Source organism: Portunus trituberculatus, chromosome 37 (genome assembly GCF_017591435.1).
Source record: "Portunus trituberculatus isolate SZX2019 chromosome 37, ASM1759143v1, whole genome shotgun sequence".
NCBI classification, from domain to species: Eukaryota; Metazoa; Arthropoda; class Malacostraca; order Decapoda; family Portunidae; genus Portunus; species Portunus trituberculatus.
In genome coordinates, this window is record NC_059291.1 from 26,677,037 (window position 1) to 26,702,662 (window position 25,626).

The window sequence follows — 25,626 nt, forward strand, 5'->3', positions numbered from 1 at the left end:
TTTTTCCAACAGATAGTGAATGAGCTAAACATCGACCATGTTACCTCCTCGGCTTACCACCCCAATCCCAAGGCTGTCTGGAGCGGTTTCACCAAACATTAAAATCCATGATGAAGAAGTATTGCTTGGAGCATCAAGGAGACTGGGATGAAAGTATCTCTTTCCTTCTCTTCGCTTTAAGAGAATCTCCTCAAGATTCTTTAGGTTACTCCCTTTTGAATTACTCTATGGTAGACAGATCAGGGGGCCTCTCAAAATATTAAAGGATCAATGGTTTACTCAAAATACTCCTTCAAGCCCCAGTGTGTCTGACTACATCAGTAACCTTAAGAATAAAATCAGTGAAGTCAGATCTTTTGCTAAATCAAACTTCCTCAAATCTCAAACTAAAATGCAACAGAATTCTCTTCCCAAATCTGTCATGAGAAGTTTCAAACCAGGAGACAAGGTTTTACTTTTTCTCCCACTCCAGGCAATGCTCTTCACAGTAAGTTCATGGGACCTTATGTTGTGGCTCAAAAACTAAGTCCATTAAATTATGTGGTCCACACTCCTGACCGTCGTAAGGATTCCCAACTAGTTCATATTAATCTAATGAAACCTTACCACTCCAGAGAACCAGAGGACGACTTGTCTCGCACTGTACCTGTATGTCTGGTAGGGAAGGAGTCTGGTCCTGTGCCCCCCGAGGAAGAGTCCGACATCGAATTCCTCTTCTCGTCACCTAAAGGACGCCCTCAAACAGCCAAATCATGTCCAACCTTGATGAGGTGTTTCTTTCCTTAACACCTTCACAACAGTCTGATCTTAAAAAGTTATTGCTAGACTTTTCAGAAATCACAGGTGACCTTCCAGGACTTTGTAATACTATCCAACATGACATAACATTAATATCTAATGACATCAAGCCTATAAGACAACCAGCCTATCGCATTTCACCCATTAAAAGAGACTTGATGAAAAAAGAGGTAGACTATCTGCTCTGTCATCACCTTGCAGAACCTAGTATATCCCCCTGGGCTTCCTGCCTGTTAACATCTAAGCCAGATGGTAGTAGTCGATTTTGCACCGACTACAGGAAATTAAATAAAGTGACGGTGCCAGACTCCTACCCATTGCCCTTGATAGAGGACCTTATAGATAGTATAGGAGTAGCCAAATTTGTAACCACTATAGACTTACTTAAAGGTTACTACCAGATTCCCCTCTCGGACGAGGCCCGAATAATATCCGCCTTCATCACCCCCTTCGGACTATACCAATACACAGTGATGCCCTTCGGCTTGTCTAATGCTCCCGCCACCTTCCAGAGGGCTATAAATTACATCACCCAGGACTTGGAGGGAACATCTGCATATCTGGACGACCTGGTGGTGACTTCGGACGACTGGGTGACACATCTGACCCGTCTTCGGAGGCTGATGGGTCGGTTGCAGGAAGCCGGGCTTACAATCAACCTGGCCAAGTCCACCTTCGGGAAGTCTACGGTGGTCTACCTGGGACATGTGGTGGGAACGGCAAGGTTTGCCCCAAGAGAGCTAACGTAGAGGCCATCCTTGGCTACCTGTCCCTACCACCAGGAAAGCTCTCATGAGGTTCTTGGGGATGGCTGGTTTCTACAGAAGATTCTGTAGGAACTTCTCCACCCTGGCCGCCCCCCTGACGGACCTTATCAGCACTTCCGTCCCCTTCCACTGGACCCCGACCTGTGACCAAGCCTTCCAACACCTCAAGGCGTTCCTCTCCTCGGAACCAGTGGTCTGGACGCCAGATCACTCCCGCCCCTTCCATCTACAAGTGGACGCGAGTGGAGTTGGAGTGGGTGCTGTCCTACTACAAACGGACCCCACAAGCGGCATCCTCCATCCCATCGCCTATCACTCCGCCAAGCTGAAGAAACATCAACTCAACTACTCCACCATCGAGAAGGAGGCTCTGGCACTCGTCCTGGCGCTCCAACGTTTTGAGTGCTACCTTCATCCTGGTCCTCAAACTACGAAGGTCTTCACCGATCACAATCCTCTGGCCTTCCTTCACGCCATGAAGAACCGAAACCAACGCATTCTTAGGTGGGCCTTGTTAACTCAACCCTTCAACTTGGAAGTCCACCATATCAAGGGGGTGGACAACATCATCGCCGACGCCTTATCAAGATCTCCCGTCTCACCTCCTTCATGAGCCCATTACGGAGGTCTTAGGGGGGAGGAAATGTTACGGCCTGCCCGTAACATACTCCACTACCATCACCTACTCCGCTTGTTACCTCGTTCGCCACCTCTCCGCCTCCCCTTCCACGTCACCGTCTCGTGAACCTTCCACGCTACCGTCTCATGAACCCGCTACGTCACCATTTCATGAAGCCCCGCTACTGTCCCGAAGTTGGATTCACACGGCCCCATTCGACTCAACCGGAAGTGTTAAGCCAGCTCTTGGCTTTCTGGAAGTCAAGTTGAGGTCCAGGCCTCAACCGGTGAACGTAACAATATATATATATATATATATATATATATATATATATATATATATATATATATATATATATATACACACACACGAGTATATAAACATGTTTTATTTGCCTTATAAGTTCATAACCACGAGAGAATGCAGGGAAAAATAGGGGGTGGGGGGGATGAAGCATGGCAGAAATTTTAAGTTACTCCTTACGTTTTCTATGAAAGTACTCGCTTCCAACAGAGGGCAGCACCGTCGCTGTCCTCCAAACTTTAACCCACACCAAAACTTCCGTGAATTTGAAAGTTGTACACTACCTAGAGTCTACAGTCTAGAGTCTAGGGGAGCTGTATAAGAAGAGAATGAGTGTAGGAAAATTTATGATGTTTCCATCATTGCAAGTTTCTAAATCTTTTTAGTCAAACTACTTGTGTAACCCTAAAACTAAATTACATGTCTCAAGGAATCCCTGCACAAAAACAAAATTATATACTATATATTTCTCATTTTATTTTCATCGTATTTCACGTGACAAATATCACATTATAATTTTTCTAATAATTGGTTTAAGGAAAAATAATATCTTGTAATATTAAAATAACCAATAATTCATTGTGCGCGTTTAGTTATATTACGCATATGAAATTAAATAAAAGGTAAAAATAGTGCATTAGCTTATCTCACTTGTTCTTGCGGAACCTTTAGCGACCTTTTGCGGAGCCTTAGGTTCCGGGGAACCCCGATTGAGAAACGCTGGTTTAGAGTCTAGATGAACGTGATGTTTCGTACAATTGCACAGTACATACCTTCACAATCAGAAGTAGTAGTACGTGTAATACGTATACAATTAGTGGATTTTCGATTTCAGTGAAATACAAGGCACAATATCTTGAGGCGTGCAGCTTGCCTTTTAAAAGTATATTTTAATAGGAATTTATCATGCATCAGAGGAGATCCTTTACGGAAAATGTGAATACTTACTCTTCTTGTTTGACTAACTTTCGTTTACGGGTAGCCCTCTTTCCTCGTGCCATCTGAAACAGTGAGCTTTAATGAGGCGTCAGTGAAATATCACTAAACAAAATTATGGTTAAAATAACAATAAAAAAAAAAAAACAATAGGTTAAACACTCAAGAAACTGGAGAGTAATACATGCACACAAGAATGTACAAACAAGAATGTGAATCCAGACATGTTATACAATGCTTTATTCTGTCTAGTGTCTACTAGACAGACGTATAAACCACTTCCATGTTGCTTTGGGTCAAGCAAGAACTGCTAGACACTGGTGTTGGTAGGTAATTAGTTCTTGCTTGGCCCAAAGCAACATGGAAGTAGTCCCGACCTAACCCCTTATAAGGATTTTTTTGTTTCTTTCTTTCCAGAACCAAAGCTTTAACTAATGAGGCAAAAAAGCATCAAGCGGAAACTTGTGCCATACTAAAAAGTGAACAGCCACCCCACGTTTTGTAATTTTTCCGCGTCCGAGTGGCGTCGCCATCTTATGAACTCAACTATATAGCAGTGGCTAGTGAGTGTGCTCACTGGTTTTCTCAAGGATTCAAGGATTATTGGATGCTATACTTGTATATTCCTTGGTTTTGTCTTTGGTCAGTGCTGTCAGGTCAAGTTGCGAACTTTACCTAAATACCCCTTTAACATTACTCTGATTACCATGTTTGTTAAAAATATATTATTTATTAAAGGTAATTTATATGTAGTACGTACATGTAAGAAACATTACCATAATAAGTATGGTGATTACATAATATTACCCTGAAATTAAATAATGTTACCCTGATAGTGCTCAAATTACCCTAAAACAAGGTAATTACCCTGCATCTGGCAGCACTGGTAGTGGTGTTTAGTACGCGAGTGACTTTTCCCGGAGAAAAATAAATAAATAAATAAATAGATAAATAAAAAACGCATTTCATGAAGCGGACTTCCTACTGAAAAAGTTACTTTTGATTACAAGGACGATCCTTTGCATTCTGAAAAGTTCTTATAACGGGTCCCAGCAGCAAAGTGTTGCGTGATAGTCTGTAACATGTCTGGCAGGATCTTGTCCCACATCCCAACAGCAAGGTTGTTGCTTGAACAGCGAGATGCTATAGTGAGCAGCGTGAAGCTTCAGTAATAGTAACGTGTCGGACAGGCAGAACTAGGAGTTTGCAGCACCGAGTTGCGACTTTGTCGCACTAGGAATTTCACTCGGGAGTCGCAAACGTTTTGAAAAGGTCCCACTATTTTCCTTTCTTGCCGACACTTTGAACAGGAAGAAGAAATTAAATGGCCGCGGCTGTTTTAAAGACCTCATGAGCTGATAAGTTACGTTTAGTTTATTGGGAAAGCTATTTTTTCGGTAAGAAGATATGAGTTTTATTTCTAAGTCTGAGATCTGAATCTGGCAGCACTCGGCGGTGTTGCAGTCAGTGCGGTGTGTTGCCAGGTGCAAGGGCAATTGAACGCCTTGGTGGCGTTTTATCTTTAAATGTCAATCACGTACCTTATGCACTACACTGGTTATTTAAACATACATTGTCAATTTTCTTTGTTTATCTTTTTAAGCATTTTTTTTTTCGATTTTTTCCCGTGATTACATGTACTTAAGGTAACTGTACGATAGTTTCCACATCCCCGCGAGAGCCAAGATAGACAGTGGATGGATGACCTGCTGTAGGTTGTATGAAAAAAAAAATAATAATAAATAAATAAATAAATAATAATAATAATAATAATAATAATAACAATAATAATAATAAGTAAGTAAATAAATAAATAACAATAATAATAATAATAATAATAAATATATTTATCTGCCTTATAACAGCATGTTTCTGTTATAACGCTAAAGTTTACTTTGTAACTAATTAGCGAAGCCGCACCGGGGAAAATTCGCGAAGTCCAATTAAGTCGCACTACGGGGGCCAATAATAGTCAATAGTCATACCGGATCTAGTGGCAAAAGTCGCAAAGCCATAGTCGCACCTCAAAAAGTCCTAGTCCTGCCCAGTGTCCAGGTCTGCCGCGTGCCGCGTCCCAGCAGCAAGGTTGTTGCGTGATGCTACAGTAACGTTTGACAGTGGCAAGATTGTTACGTGAAGCTCCTCCTATGCAGCGGATTACGTGAGGTTACGATATTTCTCTTGAGAGATTGCGTGAGGTTTTTGCAGAGTGACTTGCTGTAGAGGAAAGAGGGGGTGATGTTATTCTTAGTTGACAGAACTTAGATTACTTGACAGGCAGCATCGTTCCCTCCTCCCCCCGGCCAACCGTCCCCCCCTCTCTCTCTCTCATTACAACGAACATTTAGCTCAAATATGCCTTTTCCTCTAATAAATACCGTTTTTTTCTTCTTTTCCTCGCACCAGAGGGATTTCCCGGTATCTGGCAGCACGGAACCCGCCCACACGTCGCCACCATTCAGTCGCCGACTAGGCCACCGTCCATCCTGGCCCTCCAGGATCCGCCGGCGCTTACTGGACGCAGGCGGTTCCATTATTCTAGTTCTTACCTTCACCGAATATTTTCAGGACAATCTTTATCTCCATATATATATATATATATATATATATATATATATATATATATATATATATATATATATATATATATATATATATATAAAACTTTAGAAAATACAATAATAGGATTTGAAGGATGCAACAACCCTGGCATTGCGCACTCGCTTGAACAATTACTTAAAATCTTCATGGCAGAAGTAACCTATATGGATCCGAGATAAGATAGATTAAGTGTTTCATAATTAATTGAAGTATCTGATAATGTGAGAATGCATTCACCTTCTTTCACTAGGCTTTTACTAAGCCCGAGTGGCACACCCCACTCCTGCCATGCACGTAAATTTCTAACGCAGTCATCGGCTTCAGTCAAGGTCGCTCGCTAGCCGCCCCGGTGACGGCTTGGTGCATGGGTGCTGGAGGCTACCAACACAGGAATCGAACATCAACCGAAATGTTCGTAAACACTTAGTAATGACTATTGTTAACCACATATATTTATATGGCTTCTTAACATATACGCACGTCAGAGTACGTACCCTAACATCAGCGTCAGATATTAATGAATGACTAATTTGTCTACAAATAAATCATGCATGACGGCAGTGTAGCAAACATTCTGCGAAGTGTTTTACATGTCACCCAGGCGACCGTCACCCAGCTACTCAAACTTGTCAAAGAACAATCAATATAACAAGTATTCCCTTATCAGCAATGACATGTCTATACACTCGATCCCGGTTACCGTCTCATTATATAGGTACTGCAAATTTACGTGCATCTCTCCATGCGGCACCTCGCTGTTTGTGCTGAAACCATTGTTGATACGCCCCCCCTTCTCTTCCTTTGGTTGGCAAGCATGGTACACACACACACACACACTGATAAACCATGCGAGAAAACTGCCAGAGCAGCCTGACTCACTGCATGCTTGCTATTCAATCTATCCCGCTTTCCATGACACTTTGACACCATAGTAGTACTGTACTACAACATTTATTACACATACCTCAGTAACAGTTTGGTCTGGCTCTCCTTTAATAGTTCTCACACAGTTATCCTTCCACTGCGTTCTACTGCTATCTGGCAAGCTCGGTGTTTTGCCGCTTAGTTTTGTGTGGCTGATTCAGTTGCCAGACGCCGGTGAAAATGTTAATATTAGCCACTTAACAATCCCATAATATTCATATATAAATCTTTATGGTGATCATCATCGTTGTAATAATTAAAAATTGAATGTCACAATTGCACTTTATCAAGAGGAGAGTGTAAGATTTCAAAAGTTAGTAATTATACCTAAAACAAGCAGGGTGACGGAGGCACCTGTCAGGGCCTGTGTGAACTTGCTGGCAGCTACACCCACTCCACCATACGGGACTTTGCAACATGTTACCTCTCTCTCTCTCTCTCTCTCTCTCTCTCTCTCAGTAGGATGACGTATTGTAAGTTTAGATTATGTCAATAGTCTTGCTGTTTGAAATTCACACTGATATTTTAATTCCGTACAAGTCCGAGTTAGTAGCAAAAAAGACAGGCTATGGTATGTACATGTTCTTCTCAATAGTTACGTAGTGATTTCTGAGGAAATTATAGATAATTCTATGGAGATGAGTAAAATTGTAAACGAATATCTTGAACAGCTATCATCTACCTAGGAAAATATGCAGAAAATACCGAATAGCGAACGTTATTTTTAAGGAGCGTTCAGAAACACATGTCAATTTGCAACTGAAAATGCAAGTCACTAAAAGCATCGACTGAGGCCTACTACTCGGAAAACGTCATACATAGCAACTGAAAAGTATCGACTAGTTGGCGCCTTGGCGGGAAGTGAGTGTAAACAAACAGCTACCCACCAAGATGTAATTCCTTCAGTGATGTTGCTGATCGAAGCGGTGGTTGCTTTACTTTAGGCGTACCGGAAGACTCAACAGAAAAGAACATTCCTGCAGATACGTCCCTGCTAGGTAGAAGGAAAGAAAGAAGTGTCTACCACACACTAATCTTAAGAAGACTATGCACAATTGTGATCAAATCCTGACAAGTCTTCTACTTTCACCTCCAATAACATTCTGCGTCGAGGGAAACTGTTCTTGGAGAGAACGACGATTTGAACAAGTTTTTTTTTTTTTTTTTTTTACTATATAATTAATTTCTGGGGTTCCAGATGTTTTTTTTTCCTCACCAATTCTAATATTTTCTCTACATCGACACCACATTTACAAAGCTTTCTCCGTGACCTCACAATGGGTGAAGCTGAACAGCGCTTTCTATACATACTCTTCAAGTATACCTACAGGCGCTATAGGCCGGCTTATTGTAAAAAAAAATAAAATAAATAATAATAATAATAATAATAATAATAATAAATAAATAAATAAATGAATAAAAAATAAATAAAGTCTCAAATCGACTGAACAAAGCCAACGTGTTGGTCTTTTTTTTTGCGACTTGGTATCTTCAGTCGCTAGGCACCGATATTCAGTCGGAAACTCTACTGACTTGCAATTTCAGTAGAAAATTGGCACGTGTGAACCCGCCTTTATATAAAGTGGCCTACCTATCTTGGTACTACCTACATAGAGAATGAGATGATAATTTTTTATAACTAAAGAGACTATGGAAAAGGAGATACATATAGGCTGAATAATGTTTGTCACTTCTTTTGTATCACTTAAACTTCATTTTATTCTATTTCATTTTCATTCAATTTTATTATTTTGTAATTCTACTTTGTACCATTTGTACATTAACTTATCTTAGGAATATACAGCATATATGCATTCATCCCTCCACATATATGCTTTATTCGTATGTAATTCTTAATACTAAAAAAAAAAAAAAGACTGTTGTCCTCTATCAAGGCAAAGAAAGAAGAAATTAAGATGTAACAGACATATGCACAAAGGCATGCTATTTAAGCTGCATTACCAAGTATTATGTATGCACACTTGTACTGTACAGCTAGGTCAGTGATTCTCAACCACAGGACTATGGCAAGCTTGCAGTGTATGGGAGATTCACTTAATTAAAATACACTCCCAGAAATTAAGTAAAAATTAAGAGAGGAAATAGGTAAGAAATCCCTTTTTTTTTTTTTTAGATCTTTGATATTGCTGTCATTCCTGATGTTCGAAATTACTTATTTAAAAAAAAAAAAAAAAAAAGGGTGGCTGCCGTGGTACAATGAAACCATGCGTGCTTTGGGGTCCAAGGGGTCTCTAAGTGCATGGGTTCGATTCCTGTCCACGGTCCGAGTGTAGAAAGGGCTTCTTCACTCGGGGCAACGGTTTCCTAGCGGGTGGGCTTTGAGATAGGAGGTACCCCAAAAAGTACCGCCTTTAGTCTATAAATTCCCGAGAAAAGCCCACATGGTATAAAAAGAAAAGAATGATTCTGCTACCAAATGTGTGTATGAAGAAACATATATGTGAGTGTATTGAGGTGTGCAGCTGCATCAATTATATCCAAAAGCTAGCGAGTTTGCACTTCGAGTAGGTACTACTCTTGCCTTTTTTAAGTTCCTTTATATGATATTTATGTGAAACTGATTTCTCTACCATATTAGGTACATAAAAAGAGAAAGATGGATCGGGAACCAATTGAATGTGGACGTGCCGTGGACATGAGATGTGCACTATCAAAGATGCGTGCAACCTCATTCGAATCTCTTCCTGGCTCAAAAGAAGCAATGTCAGGCATCCCAATGAGGTAGGATAGGTGTCACAATAATGTAAGAGCCTATAATTTCGTCCTAAGGATCGTATTCAAGTTTGCTATGATACTAGACTACTAATAATCTGTCTGATACCATTGTTACAATTTGTAGTACCATTACTACTATTACATCTCACTTTAATTGTATTTATGTCGTTTCTCCTATTGCTTATAACTTCTATTTTAACCACAATCGTTATTGTCATTATTTCTGCAACTACAATTAATCTTAACACAGTTTCTTCTATACAATTGCTACTATTACTACAACTACTGTTACTACTACAACTGCTGTTACTAATATTCGTATCAGTATCACTATTACTACCACTACTATTACTCTTACTACTCCTACTACTACTACTACTACTACTACTACTACTACTACTACTTCTACTACTACTACTACTACTATCACTTCTACTGTTGCGATCATTACCTCTGCTCTCGTTATTATTGTTTGCATTACTGTTGTCGATACTGTTGCTATTACTGTTCTTGTCGATACTGTTGCTATCATTACTGTTGCTATCACTACTATTGTTGTTGATATTGATGTTATTGATACTAATGTTGTTGATACTGTTCCTATCACTGCTGCAGATATCGCTACTGTTTCTTTCAGTACTGTTTCTGTTGCTGCAGTTGCTCTTGCTCATATTGCTATCTCTAGTGCTGCTGTCAGTACTCTTGATATTGTTGTTGTTATCCCTTCTGCTGTCGCTACAGCTGCTATCACTATTGCTGCTGCTACTACTACTACTACTACTACTACTACTACTACTACTACTGTTACTACTATTGCTATTGTTACTACTATTACTACTGTTACTACTATTACTACTGTTACTAATATTACTACTATTACTACTAATATTACTGTTACTACTACTACTACTACTACTACTACTGTTACTACTACTACTACTGTTACTACTACTACTACTACTACTACTACTACTACTACTACTACTACTACTACTACTATTACTACTACTATTACTACTACTACTATTACTACTACCACTACGATTACTCTTATAGAAAGCATAAATGAATTGCCTTTTTCCCTGTTAAATGATGATGAGTTAAATAGATTCTTGACCACAGACATAATGTCCAATGACCAATGCTATGACTACTTAAATAAGCTTATTTTTTTATCCGCTCACCGTTGAAGATGATAAATATAACTATATGTTTGATCCTACAGCTTTTTACGTACAGATAATAGATTTTAATTTGCCCACTTGTGGTTATACATCTATCTGGATGACCTTAATATGGCCTGTAATGGTAATTGTGCAATATATACTTTATTCTCCATGAACATCCGCAGCATTGCAACGAACTTACAAAATGTGGTGGACTTGTACCTAACACAACCCTCTGTTAGTGTCGATGTACTGGCATTCACAGAAACCAGACTGGATCCCGAACTTGCAGCGCTGTATCAACTACAAGAGTACAGTCAATTTATAAATTGTAGAAACAGGTATGGAGGTGGAGTAGCCTTATATATCAATGATAAATTTAGATGTTCTGTTGTAGATGACATATTTTATTGAATCTGACATAGAATCTATTAGTGTTGAAAGTACTATTGCAGGAAAAACACATTTATTTATTTGTATATACAGACCTCCAGGAGGGAATTTTGATTTATTTATCAATAAGCTCACTGATATATTTGTATTTCTAAGTTCTCAAAAACATTGTAAAGTCAGTTTTCTAGGAGACTGGAATATTGACCTTCTTAGACACATGGAAAGTTCGAACGTACGTGAATTTATTTCTTTAATGTATTCATACTAATTTTTCCGAGTAAATAACAAACCAACTAGAGTCCTTGAAACTACAGCAACACTAATTCACCCCATTTGGACAAGTGATATTGAGTCTCTCGCCTCCTGTAACATTTTACATACTGATATTACTGACCACTTTCCTGTCATTGTACAATTCAACTTGAAAACTCATATCAAATTTTACAGCAACACCCCAAATAATGTTAATGTAAAAAAAATTATAACCATATCTCTAGAAAATTTCAACAGTGCTATTTCAGAACAAAATTGGTCTAATGTAATGCAATCCTCATGTTCAAATGAAAGTTATAACGCGTTTTATAAAAACTTTGCCTCGCTCTTCCAACAATATTTTCCTTCAAAACTCATTCGCGTTGACAATAAACATGACAAAAGTCCCTATGTTACACCAGCACTAAGGAGAAGTATTACTGAGAGGAACCGGTTGGAAAGATTAGCAAAGAAATGGCCTCTAACTTATAGGGAAACTTATAAAAAATATAGGAATCAATTAACATCAACATTAAGAGCTGCTAAGAGAAAATTTCATCAAGACCAAATAAGCGCCAACCAGGGAAATCCAAAATCTCAATGGAAATTGATTAACAACATCTTGGGTAAATCTAAATGTACAGCAAGCTCAAAATCCATTGAACTAAAGCCAACAAAGTCAGATATCCCAGATACATTTAACAACCATTTCCTTAGTCTTGGTAACAATTTAATAGACAATAACGATTCATTCACACAGGACCTCAATAATTCTTCGAACTTCTCAGTGTACTTTTCTCCAGTGGATAAAGGAAAAATAGAGCGCTATATAAAGAATTTAAAACCCACCATCCTAGGTTACGATGACATTCCATCGATAGCAATTAAACATGCTTCACCTCACATTACCCCACCACTAGTGCACATCATAAATTCATCATTTAGATCAGGTGCATTTCCTCAAAAATTAAAAGTTGCAAAAGTTGTCCCGATTTATAAATCAGGAGATAAGAGAAATGTAAACAACTATCGTCCTATTTCTATGCTACCAGTTTTCAGTAAAATATTTGAAAGAGCCATGGCCACACGACTTGTTAAATTTTTAGAAGAAAACAATTTACTTACAGAAAGTCAACCCGGTTTCCGTAAAAATCGCTCTACAGAATCAGCACTTTTACAATTTGTCAGCAATGTTTACAACTGTTTAGAACAAAAGCTTTATTCAGCAGGGATTTTTTGGGATTTTTCTAAGGCATTTGATTCATTGGATCATAAATTACTTCTCACAAAATTAGAAATTTGTAGGTGTTAGAGGTGTGCCACTTCAGCTCTTCTCCAGTTACCTAAGTAATAGATCTCAATTTGTTTTTTGCAACTCAACTTCTTCTAATCACAAACAAATAACAAAAGGTGTTCCACAGGGATCTATACTAGGCCCTATATTATTTTTGGTATATATTAATGATATTGTACATGCTAGCTCCAAATTTAAGTTTGTCATTTATGCAGATGATACAAATTTATTAATAGCAGAGAAATCAGATGTATGTTTTTTATGGGAAAATATGATTCTACTAGTCAAGTATTAAATACAAACAAACTGCTTAATTTCACTTTTATTTACAAATATTTTCTACTACTTTGTATATATAGACACATAACTTTGTATTCTGGAAATACCACCCATTTTAGTATTGCAACTAATGTATACTATACTCGAGGCAACATTAACAATTTAGTTTGTCACCCATTCCGCACCATCCTTTATAAAAACAGTATAATGTAGTACATTTTACTGTTTTTATGTACATAGGTCCTCAAATATGGAACACTTTACCACATCATATCGAACAAGATCTTGATAGTTTTACCATCAGTGTTTTCAAAAAGAGAATAAAAAATCACCTTTGTTCTCTCCAAGCCACAGGAACATAACATATTATCATACACCCATAACTTATTATGTATCAACATGTATAGCTATCGGTACATGTGTAAATTATTGCACTGTATGTTATAATAAATTTGTTTTGTATATGTATATGCTAGTGTGTAATATATCGTATGCCACAATAATTATTATTTGTGTATATGTAGGTGTGAGTGTGTAACCTACTGTGTAGGTTAAACAATTAGAATTGTTATATGAGTCTATAATATGTGTGCGTGTAATCTATTGTTACAATAGTGAATCCATGGTACAATTATTGTACCATGAGTGAATCTGTCTGCCATGGAGTCCTGGCTCGGCAGACTGTGCCATTTATTCTGTTCATTAAGATAATCAAATGTTGTAATTGATTGGCAATAAACATATGAACTTGAACTTGAACTTGAACCTGGTATATATGACATTGACTCAGATACAAGGACATCAGTTATGATATAAACCACGCAAATCTTTTAAAGTACTTTATGGTATTGATGACTGCCAAACACAAAGTAAAAGAAAAGTAATCCAGTTGGCTTTCTAGTACGCTTACATATCTTTTTTTCTGAAAAAAAGTAATCTATCTGTTTTTCATTTTTTTTTTTATGATGGGTAAGGTGTGTTGAGAGGGAAAGATAGAAAAAAAATGGCGATGTTGAAATTCAAGTTCCCTAAAGGCGGGTTCAATTTGCGACTTTTTTTTTTTTTTTTTTTTTTTTTTTTTTTACGTACATAGAGTTTCTGATTCATAATCTGCGACCAACATGTTGGTCTTGCTAGTCGATTTGCGACTTTATTTACATCATGACGTCACGGAGTACCTAAATATGTCTGCTGATTCGGATACATCGCCTTGCAGGACCGTATCAGTAGATGAACAAATGGACAGATCGATATCATTTGGATTTTGCATTTTGGTATTAACAAATGTAAAGTTGACAACACAGGTACTGTAGAAAACCCACACCTTTTATGTATACTGTAAAGAACGAAGCTTCTTCAGAGAGCGAAAAAGCAATCATGCATCGTCACAATAGAGCTGTAGTGCGTCCTTACATCTCGGGCGGCAGGTCACGCTGATACCCTGGCTGATACTACAACCGTAAAATACCGACGCCTTGATTACCTAACAGAAAGGAATTTAACCTGTTGGATACAGGCGAGTTCATTCAAAATGCCCTTACTAAATTACCACTTTGACTTATATGTCATCGATATGAGGTTTAAGATATGTGCAGGATTCTTACAGGAGGTAAAGTTAGCTCTTTCTTGGTCATGAGCAAGGAAAGACTCATTCGAATCTATCTACCCTGCCAGACATGAGCAAAGAAAGACTATCCCTTTTTTCTTCTTCTTCTTCTTTTCGTGATCCTAAGAGAAAAAGATCGAAAATAATTTCAGCTTGCCTGGACATAGAAGCTAGACCAATTTAAATTCCCTAATACATAAATAAAGATATTGGTAAGTGATCTGAGACTGGACAAAGAGCCAAGAAAGAAACTCATTTAATTAAAGAAATAGAGAAATTTCAGCTTCCCTGGACGTGAGTAAGGAAGTTAAACTCATTTAAATTTCCTAGGACATGAATAAGGGAGGTAGTTAGTGATTATGAAGCTTCCCTGGACAAGAGCAAAGAAAGAAACTAATTTAATACAAACTTGATTGAGCCTGAGAAGGCACCGTTACAGAGGGACAAATCCAGCAACACACAGCTGAGCGTGCCCAAGGAAACACGGCGGCTGTCTGACGGGTGGCGGGCAGCGGCTTACTAGTTACAAATGTCATTCTCTCCACCCTATGGCTGCATGACATCGTAGACCACCAGCACGCAGGAGACACAGGGACCCTAGAGGTTGCGCGGAGGCTGTGGGAAGAACTGGTAAGCTGCATGATGTGGTTTTAGGGTTAGTTGTTATCTGCTGAACGCCACTGCCACTTGAATAAATGGACCTGAGGGACTGTGTGATAGATTGGTTATGGACCCAAACTGTTGAGCTTATTAACTCCGCAGAATTAGTTGTTATCTGCTGAACCCTTTGTTACTTGTGCTATCAATGTTTGATAAGTACTTACAACATTTGTACTGTTTTGTCTGAACTGGAATCCGCGTAACCCAGGGATGGAAGCAATATAGATCTTAAGGATATGTTAAAAGACGAGGAACACACACACACACACAGTAAGGCAGTAAGGAAGAGCCTCTTAACTATAGACCTGTGTCTTTAACAAGTGTGGTCGGTAAGATTTGTGAGAGGGTGATAAAGAAATATTGGATATGGTTCCTGGAGGATCATAAGTTATTATCGGATCATCAATTTGGCTTTAGGAAAGGGAGGTCATGTGTAACAAATCTACTGAGCTTTTATTCGAGAGTGGTTGACAAAATACAAGAGAGAGAGGGATGGATGGACTGTGTATATTTGGATTTAAAAAAGCTTTTGACAAGTTACCGCATGAGACTGCTATGGAAATTAGAGATTTATGGAGGACTGAAAGGAAAAGTGTTAAAGTGGATGGAAAACTACTTGAGATGGAGGGAGATGAGAACGGTAATAAGGGATGCAAAGTCGGACTGGTTGGTGGTGGAGAGTGGAGTCCCACAAGGCTCAGTGCTGGCACCAATACTTTTCCTTGTCTATATTAATGATATGCCAGAGGGAGTAAACAGTTATATTAATTTGTTTGCGGATGATGCGAAGTTGTGTAGGTGTGTGAAGAGTGAAGAAGATTGTGAAATTTTACAGGCAGATCTGGATAAGATTTGGGAGTGGAGCAAGAGGTGGCAGATGGAATTTAATCTGAGCAAAAGTCATGTGATGGAGATGGGGAAGAGTGGAAGACGGCCAAGAGGGTCATATAAGATGGGTGAAGAAGTAGTGTTGAAAAAGGTGGAAAAGGAAAAGGATTTGGGAGTGATAATACAAGACCATGGGCAGTTTGAGGCTCATATTGACAAGATGTTTGGAGAAACATATAATTTGATTAGAAATATTGGATTAGCCTTTCATTATATGGATAAAGATATGATGAAGAAATTAATTAGTATGGTAATTAGACCAAGATTGGAATATGCTGGGGTGGTTTGGTCCCCTTATAAAAAGAAGCATATAAGGAAGTTGGAGAGATTGCAGAGAATGGCAACAAAAATGGTTCCAGAATTGGAAGAAATGACCTATGAGGAGAGATGAAAAGAAATGAATTTGCTTACCTTGGAACAAAGAATAGAAAGAGGAGATTTAATACAGGTTTATAAACTGTTGAACGGTCTGGAGGAAGTGGATAATGAGCAAATGATGTTGAGAGAGGAAAATTTAAATAGAACTACGAGATTGTATAGTAAAAAGATAGCCAAAGGAATATGCTTGAAGTATGTGAAGAAATATAGTTTCCCACAAAGATGTGTGGAGGTGTGGAATAGTTTGAGTGAGGAGGTGGTGTCAGCGAGGAGTGTGCATAGTTTTAAAGGAAGGTTGGATGTGTGTAGATATGGAGACGGGGCCACACGAGTATGATACCCAGGCCCTGTAAAATTACAACTAGGTGAATACACACACACACACACACACAATGCAGAAAGGCCCCACGTTTTATGAAGGCAGAGAGGTGAGAGGGAGATACAGATACCCAGGAAGGAGCATGCCATGCATGACAGGATATGCCTTGAAAACATTAAGACTTTCTTTTGATGGTGCTTGTGGCAAGTATTTGTTGACATCAGTGAATGGTCAGTTATTTACTTTCTTGAACACAAAAATAGCTGTGTCTTGATAAACTATACCTGGAATCCAGGACTTGTGGAGAAACCATTTTGATCATACTTGTCATTGAAGAGATGGATCTTCAGTCCTTAGTCTTCTCTTGAATGTCTCAAGGTTCACACTGTCAAAGATATAGATTGGCTATTTGTTACTGAGTCTTGGATCACGCCTTATAAATGGTGTGATTCTCTTGCAGAGTTGTTCAATGGTTTGAGTGGTCTGTGCTGATCCTCACTGTATCAGCATCATGACAGTGTTGTGTATTGTGTGTTGATGTTTATTTGTTATTGGATTGACGCCCTAGTATTTGTGTAACTGTTTGCGTTAATGCGTATTTATTATTTTCATTGACTCCTTTGTCAGCCTTCTTTTACACCTGGGGATTATAGAACTAACCCTACTAATGACTATTTCTTTTTAGGTAGAATATGATACTGTTTTAAATTATGAGTTACACAATGCAGGGATCAATACCAGTGGAAATGGTAATGTTATTTCCGAACCATTAAAGGGAGATCCTAATTTTTCAGAGAGAGGGAAAGGAACACTCATCCTAATTTTTCATAAATAGATACCCTAATTTTTTAAGAAAAAGAAATCTGGCAGTACCAAGATTTGAGTGAGTAGTGCCTGTCAATAGTGGTTTCTTCAAAAGATAGCAATAGAGGTCTTGCCTTAACCACAATATGTCACTTATAGTCTTAATGTCTTGAATACAGTGTTTACTTGAAGGTCATTAAGTACTATCAGATTTACCCAGGAAATGTCCTTCACTACTTTTTCTTTTATATATATATATATATATATATATATATATATATATATATATATATATATATATATATATATATATATATATATATATAAAAGGAACACCAGCCAAGGATCATAAAACTCAAGATAGAAATATAGAAACAGGCAGAAAGTCCCAGATTTTCCAAAGAAAGGGAGAAATGATTGGGAATCGTGGTTTACTATTGCATGAGAGGTGGACAGAATAGGGGTAGAAGAATGAAGAAAGTCTTGTGGAGTGAGGCTGTGGGAGGAAGGAGGGCATGCAGTTTGCAAGATCAGAAGTGCCATTGGCATGAAAATAGCAGTAGTAAGAGATGCATCATTCTGGCGATGAGCAAGAGTGTGAAGACAATCAGTTAGAGGAAAGGAGTTGATAAGATGAAAAGATTTCAATTCTGTCCTGTCTGAAATGGCTATATGCCAATATATGTGACATACATGGACTAATAAATCGTGGTTTACTCTTGCATTAGCAGTGGACAGAATATGGATAGAAGAATGAAGAAAATCTTATGCAGTGATGCTGTGGAAAGAAGTGGGACATGCAGTTGGCATGAAAATGGCAATAGAAGATGGCAAAAGATGCAACATTCTGGCAATGAAGAAGAAAGTAAAGTCAGAGGAAAGAAGTTGATAAGATGAAAAGATTTTGATTTCACCCTGTCTGAAATAGCTATATGTCAATATATATGACATACAATGACAGATAAGACCCCTATACAGAATTAGCAGCTGGGATGATAAAAACTGTTGAAGATGACTCAGAATACTTAACTTCATAGAAACTGTTTTAGATGGAGATGAGATGTGAAGTTTGCAGTTTAGATTATGAGTTAAAGAGAGACTGAGGATGTACAGTGTAGAAATAGGAGGACTTGAGTGTCATTGAAAAAGAGGTGATAATTGTTTGGAAAGTTGTCAGATTGATAGCGGGATGAATTGAGTTTTTAAGGCATTGAACAATACTATGTTTGCTCTGCCCCAATCAGAAATTTTAGATTTAAAAAGACCAGAAGTCAGGCATCCTGTGGCTTCCATTCATAAATTGTTTACTCCCTGAAGGGTTGGATTCATGAAAAGGGCATAGTGGCATCATCAACACAGAAAGAAGTTTGGTTTAGATCAGTGTTTCCCAGCCTTTTTGAAATGATTACCCCAAAATTCAGTTTCACACTTATTGATTACTCCATTGAACAGATACCCAGTAACATCGGATGTTTATTTTGCAGCCACCTGATAAACAAAATGGGTCATATAGGCTGTGTTTTGATTATGGCAGTAATTATGGCAACATGAATAATTCAATTTCAGAACATTCTGATTGCCCCAAAAATATAGGTCCATTACCCCACCGTGGTAATTTACCCCTTGGTTGGGAAACACTGGTTTAGAACTTTAGATCATTGATGAATAACAGGGAAAGAGCAGAGCCTTGAGAAACACTGCTGTTAATAGCTCTAGAAGAAGAATGATCGTCTATCACAGCAGCAATAGAATGGTCAAAAAGGAAACTTGAGGTGAAGTTGGAAGGTTAAGGTGGAGAGAGAGTGAGAAATATTCTCCTCCATGCATCATCTCTGTTAAGTGCTCAATGCTCAGTACATGGGTCTCTGATGCAAAAGCAATAGTTATTGCAAAGAAAATCGGCATAATACCTCTTCAGGTCTCTTCAATTAGCTGTGGTGAAGCACCAGAGGTACCTCTACTTTGGGAGATCCTGAAGAGGGTATTGTAGGAATGGGACAAGATACAAATATGAGAACGTCATTGGAGGAGCCCAATAGAGAAGATAGGGTAACAGCATAAGTGGTTAGGGGTTTGGAAAAGATCAGGAATGTTGGATGTACATATCTCCAAAATGCTCAGAATACAAGTAGGATGTTGCACCAGTTGTTGTAGGTCATGGAGGATAGCAAAGTTTAAAGTCTAACTCACCAGTTGCTCCAGCATGTCACAGTTGACACCACATTGTTGTTTAGCAGAAGTTTTTTCTCTGTTTTAGAAATTCTGGAAAGTAGCTCAACATATTCTATTTTCTATTTATTAATTGTTTTCTGATGCTCTTTTATGTTCCCCTAGTATATGTTTGCAAGTATAAAGAAAATTTAGTCTTATAGCTCATTGTAATCCTCTTGAAAAAAGTTAATTGAAAGTCGTTTTTCCACCACCTGATGAACACTGGTATAAATAATATTACTAATTATATTTTCATCAGAAATCAATAACAACAAAGAAGTTTTGAAGAGTCTTCACTGGACTTACATCAGCCTGAACCCATTTGTAACTCAGGCTAGAGTTAGGAGGTTATGATGTTTGGTTAGACTCAATCAAGAGCATTGGCATAGGTCTGTTAGCATCATCATTCTGACCACAATATATCAAAGCTTAAAATGACCATCTAATTTTCCTTTCCACCGTACAGGAAGTGAGAAGCTATGGTGGATGTGCTGCCGAAGTTGCAACGTGTTGATGTGTGGCCAACAGACAGACCGTCTCATCTTGACCAAATGAATCTTCAGTATTGCAACGAAAATGACTCAGGAGGTCACCGTAAGTCTTAGTCTGCCAGTGCTGGACAAAAACATCTCATCAGCTTGCTCTGTAGTGTGGTCCAAGAGATATATGTGATTGTATCTGTGTGTATGTATATTACTTTGGTTTTTTAACATTTAACATTGATCCATCAGTTCACTCAGTTGTCAGTTGTCCCTGTGGAGCATTGCACATCATAAACATCTGTACAACATATAAGGGATTCAACAATAAGAATGGCAGTATGAGATCTTGCAGAAAAAAAAAGCACAAACAAATTATTCCCTTTATTTTCTGCTATGAAAAACAAGAAAATACTGTGAGATTTCATAAGAATTGCTATGAATCCAAATACCCTTTTTAGTGCTTAAGTCTCTTCCATAACCACACTAGCTGAGAGTTAACTTAAATATGACTGTATAACTGTTGTTGATGAATCTTAAGTTAGAGTGGTATTGTCACAGCAGCCACACCACAGTAACTTTAGCACAGCTTGACATTGACTGATCGGGTATCTTTCAAACTTCTCTGTATTGTCTCATCTTTGTTTTGATGAAGTGTGTTTACAGCATGTTTGTAATGTTGCTCTTGATGTTGCAGGCAGAAGCAGTCACTATACAAGGCCACACTACACTGGCAACCCAAATGGAAGGAGACAAAGATACAGGAACAGTGAGAGCCTCAGTGGTCAGTCATGGAGCCGTGACACATTTGCTCACTCGTCACAGTTTGTTCCCGCCCCAAGACCATCAAAGTATGCTCAGAAGACTCGCAGTCAGTCAATGCGCAGCTACCTGAACCAGATTGTGAGTAATGTGTAGGCATGTATAGTGTTTGCCGTTTAAATGTTTAATGACATCTAGTTCAGCTGTTGCTTATGGTGAAAAACGTTCCCTAGATAAACTTGCATCTTCTAATCATAAATTCCTATAAAGTTTGCTGTGGTGTACTGTTGTCGTTATCATTACCATTATCATCATTGTTGTTGCATATACTACAGGTAACTCTTGATTTACGTGTGTTTCATTTACGCGTTTTTGTTAACGCGACCCAAAAAAATATTATGATTAATTAAATTTGCGCAATCAGTTTGCTTATATGCGATTTGCCCCAACCGCATTTTCAAACTGAGCGCCAGACGCAATTTCAAACTGCGCGCCAGAGAGTGGACAGCGATGGTGAATGCTTGTGAGGGGTGAAGACATTGGCGTCCTGCGTTTATTTTTTTTACTAGTGTTTACTTTTTTACTGTGGGGTTATTTCTGATGAGTGGATTTTTGATAAAGTGGAAAAGCTCAGAGGAAGATGGTGACTGACTGTGGTGTGAGTGGTGAAGGCAGTGACGCAGTGAGTGTTGTGTTTACGTATTCTTTGTTTTGTTGTTTTCTCTTATTATTTTTTGCTTTCTCTTATTATTTCTTGCTTTTCCCTTTACTTTAAATACACTTCTAGTATTTAGAGTGGTAAATGATAAAAGCATATTAATTTAGCCAAACAAATAGAGTATTTTGTACGAATATTTTTGGACCACATCCCGCATCCCCCCTATTATCTATTGTTTCTTATGAGAATCCTCTTGGAATGCATCTGTCGCGTAAATCGAGTTACCTGTATACTGTGGATAAACAAATTAAATTCAGTCAATTGACAGTGTCCAGTGGTTTCTGATCCACATAATGGCAAACACAGGCAAACCCCGCTTAATGAAGGTTCACACCGAAATTTCGCTACAACGAAGGTTTAATTTTTACTACCATCTGCTTGTTTAATGAACACCAAACTCGCTTTAACGAAGTTTTATCCTGGTAATTTTTTCCAAGTTTGAAAGCCCCGCCGTATCACGCAAGCCGACAGGGTTTTGAATACACCAGCGTCTCTCGTGGACAAAACGCGCACCACTCACTGTCCCTGTTCAAAACAATAACAGCGTCAGCTGCAGCTCGTCTTCTCTCGCTCAATTTACCACCAAAACGCCCTGCAATGTCGCCTAGCATTTTTAAGAAGACCAGGAAGTCTCTTACTCTTGAAGTGAAGCTGGATATTATTCACAGACATGAGAGGTGAAAAAACTAGTAGCATTGGTCGCCACCATCTTGACTCCATCTACTGTCTCTACTATTTTCAAGTCAGCAGACTCTATTAAGAAGGTTGGTGAGACCGTATCTTCCTTGCAAGCTAAAAGAATCACCTGAACTCGTGACTCTACAATGGATAAAATGGAAAGCTTTGTGGAAATGTGATACATAGTTTTGTATGCGGTACAATGATGCGCCCTTTGTTTACATTCCACAGGTTGCGGTTAATGTTTTTCCCGTTTCACACTCCCTCCCTTCATAAATTTAAGATCATCAACGTTATAAAGTTACGTACATACATAAATTAGTGTACATTATAATGACTTAAATTAAACTGCCTAAATGTTTAACTTCATAATTTTTACTTTCATTAAACCTTTCACTGTACTATGATGCACTCTTGCTTTGTTTACTCTCAATGGAAGTTCAAGTCAGGGATTAAACTTGTTATAATTGGTTCACTTAATGAAGTTTCGCTTAACGAAGACTTTTTAGGAACGTAACCCCTTTGTTAAGCGGGGTTGCCTGTGCCACATAGAAGACTCCTGTGGAAAATAGAACACATGGGAGGAATAAAAGGAAATATCTTAAATTGGATGACAGACTACTTAACAGATAGGGTAATGAGGACAATGATAAGAGACACCACATCAAGCTGGAACACAGTTACCAGTGGCACACCAATTATGTTCCGAGTATATATTAACGATATATGAGAGGGTCTTAGTAGCTACATAAATTTGTTTGCAAATAATGCAAAACTTTTGAGAGTAATAAGGAACATTGGAGACTGTATGGAATTGCAGAAAGATATTAACAAGATAAAGGAATGGAGCCAAAAGTGGAAATTAGAGTTTAATACTAGGAAATGCCATGTAATGGAAATGGGTAAAAGTAATAGAAGACCTATGTGGGAATATAAAATGGGAGAAGAGATTATAACGAAAAGGAATGAAGAGAAAGACACATGAATGGATTGTTTGCTTCAACATACAAGACACTAACTAAAATTAGGGTGGCATTCAATTATATGGATAAGAGTATGATGAAAAAGATCATAACTACTATGATAAGACCTAGACTAAAATATGCAGCAGTAGTATGGTCACCAGACAGGGAGAAAGACATCAAGAAACTAGAAAGAATAAATTAAATGAAGAGATTGTAGCAGCAGAAAGTGTGCACAAATTTAAAAAAGAGTTGGATAAATGTGGATATGGAGTCAGGTCACTATGAATACCCCTTTAACCCTGTAATATACAACTAGGTAAATGCAAAATAGTAGCACAGTGGTGGAATGGTCAGTATACACAAGATTCTGGTGTTTTGAGGTCTTTGAATGGTCTGAGATCAGTAGAGGCTGTTATCTTCCACATCGTAGCTCCTGTTAATCTTACTGAGAATACATAAAGAGCATGAGTTGAAGAGTTTTGGCCTTAGAACCTAGAAGGAATGGTATGCTAGCAGTACTACCCTCCTGTGTGTGTAATTCACCTCGGTTTCCTACTGGTCACCCAGCCAGTCTTCCCCATTACGAAGCGAGCTCAGAGCTCATAGACTGATCTTCGGTTAGGACTGAGACCACATCACACACACACACTACCTTCCTGTGTGTGTGTGTGTGTATAGATAGTGGACAAACAAAGCAAGTTAAAAGGAGAGAGACACAAAGGGAGAGGAAGGGAGGTATGAATATTGATTTGTGATGTACTCCATTCCAGAAACTTATCGAGAACCTGGCAGAGTTCAAGAAGCATCCCACAGTGCACGCTCATCCTCTTCAACGCCCCATCCATGGCTTGGCCTGCAAGTGTCTGCCCTTCAGTGGTGTGAGTATTGACTAAGCTTGTATCTTTCTCTTTCTCATAACTCTTTGACTGCTGTGAATTCTCCTCTTGTTCAATTAAATGCTTTGTCATCAACTTGGAGTATAAGATGATTGAAAAATTTGTAGTTTTAATCTTCTGGTGCAAGTTATCTTTATTGGCTAATGTTTCTCAGAGAGTCAGAGTTGTGTCATCAGTAGTCAGAGAGTTAATACTGTCATGACTGGAGATCTAGTAAGTGTTTGATCCTGATGGCTGAGGTGTCCTCCTCTATATTTCTGTGTTAGTTTCTCAGCCAGAGGACCTCAACTTGTAAGGTGCTATACTCATTTGTTTAACTTTTTGTAGAATATTCATCTCTCATGTCTAAGGTGTCATAGTCTTTACCTCAGTGTCAGGATTCTATTACTGTCCATTGGTGCCTCTTTGCCTCTGCATCAAAGGTTCTCTCTCCCAAGGCAATGTCATCTTTATCTCTGTGTCATGTGTTCATCCTCTATCAGGGCACATCTCATAGCTAAAATTTTTATCCCTCCTCCAGGTAGATTTCTCATTGTTTGTATGATGTTCCAGAGAGGGCATAGCAGTACAAATTATCAATATTTGGAAATAAGAAAAATGTACTGTGGCATCATTACCATTGTTATCATCACTATCATTCATTCACTTATCTAAATCCTTTAACTTTAGACTTTCAACTTAGCAAGGAAAGTTGTAATAGTACCATCCCTTCAATATAACTGTGTAATATAATGTTTTAGAGGAAAGGTGTTGGACTAGTGAAAGAATGTGTTGTTATGGAGAAATCTCTATTATTGTGACTGTACAGAGCTTTCATGTTCATTGATCTGTTTGTCAGAGAGAGAGAGAGAGAGAGAATATGTGAAGTTGTACCACACATTATGTAACGAGAATTTCTTATGTTTATTGATCTCTTTGTCACATGTTTGAGAGAGAGAGAGAGAGAGAGAGAGAGAGAGAGAGAGAGTTATGTCTATAAAGAAAAAAGAGTGGTAATGATTAGTGGTTGGGCTGTGGAGTGAATGTTCTTCCTGCTAAGAAAAAGAAAGAAAAGAAATTGCTAAAGTATTTATATATGATAGACATTGTTACCTCTCTTCTGAATACCCTAGTGTTGTACTTGATATCATTTACATTATTAATACGTATATTGTTATTTGTTTATTTATTTATTCATTTGTTTAGTGGGGCTAC

General features: G+C 38.3%; 2 protein-coding genes across 3 annotated transcripts in view; one reads left to right on the plus strand and one right to left on the minus strand.

The window, feature by feature from the left end:
• The window catches only part of LOC123514169 (protein mono-ADP-ribosyltransferase PARP3-like), a 37,286-nt gene extending 29,947 nt beyond the window's left edge, over positions 1-7,339 (minus strand). Inside the window, exons 1-3 of the mRNA XM_045271818.1 lie at positions 7,276-7,339; positions 6,989-7,100; positions 3,436-3,488 (exon numbers count right to left, since the gene is read on the minus strand). Of these exons, the coding sequence (XP_045127753.1) occupies positions 3,436-3,488 (53 nt within the window). The 5' untranslated portion in view covers positions 6,989-7,100; positions 7,276-7,339. The remainder of the gene's footprint in view (positions 1-3,435; positions 3,489-6,988; positions 7,101-7,275) is intronic.
• Positions 7,340-14,765: 7,426 nt separating this feature from the next.
• Positions 14,766-25,626, plus strand: part of LOC123513905 (glycerol-3-phosphate acyltransferase 1, mitochondrial-like) — a 70,946-nt gene continuing 60,085 nt past the window's right edge. Inside the window, exons 1-4 of one of the 2 annotated variants that reach the window (XM_045271382.1) lie at positions 14,766-15,304; positions 20,401-20,528; positions 21,111-21,316; positions 24,307-24,414. In XM_045271382.1, the coding sequence (XP_045127317.1) occupies positions 20,414-20,528; positions 21,111-21,316; positions 24,307-24,414 (429 nt within the window). In that variant the 5' untranslated portion in view covers positions 14,766-15,304; positions 20,401-20,413. Of the gene's footprint in view, positions 15,305-20,400; positions 20,529-21,110; positions 21,317-24,306; positions 24,415-25,626 lie in introns of those variants that run through there. The other variant, XM_045271383.1, reaches the window with a different exon arrangement.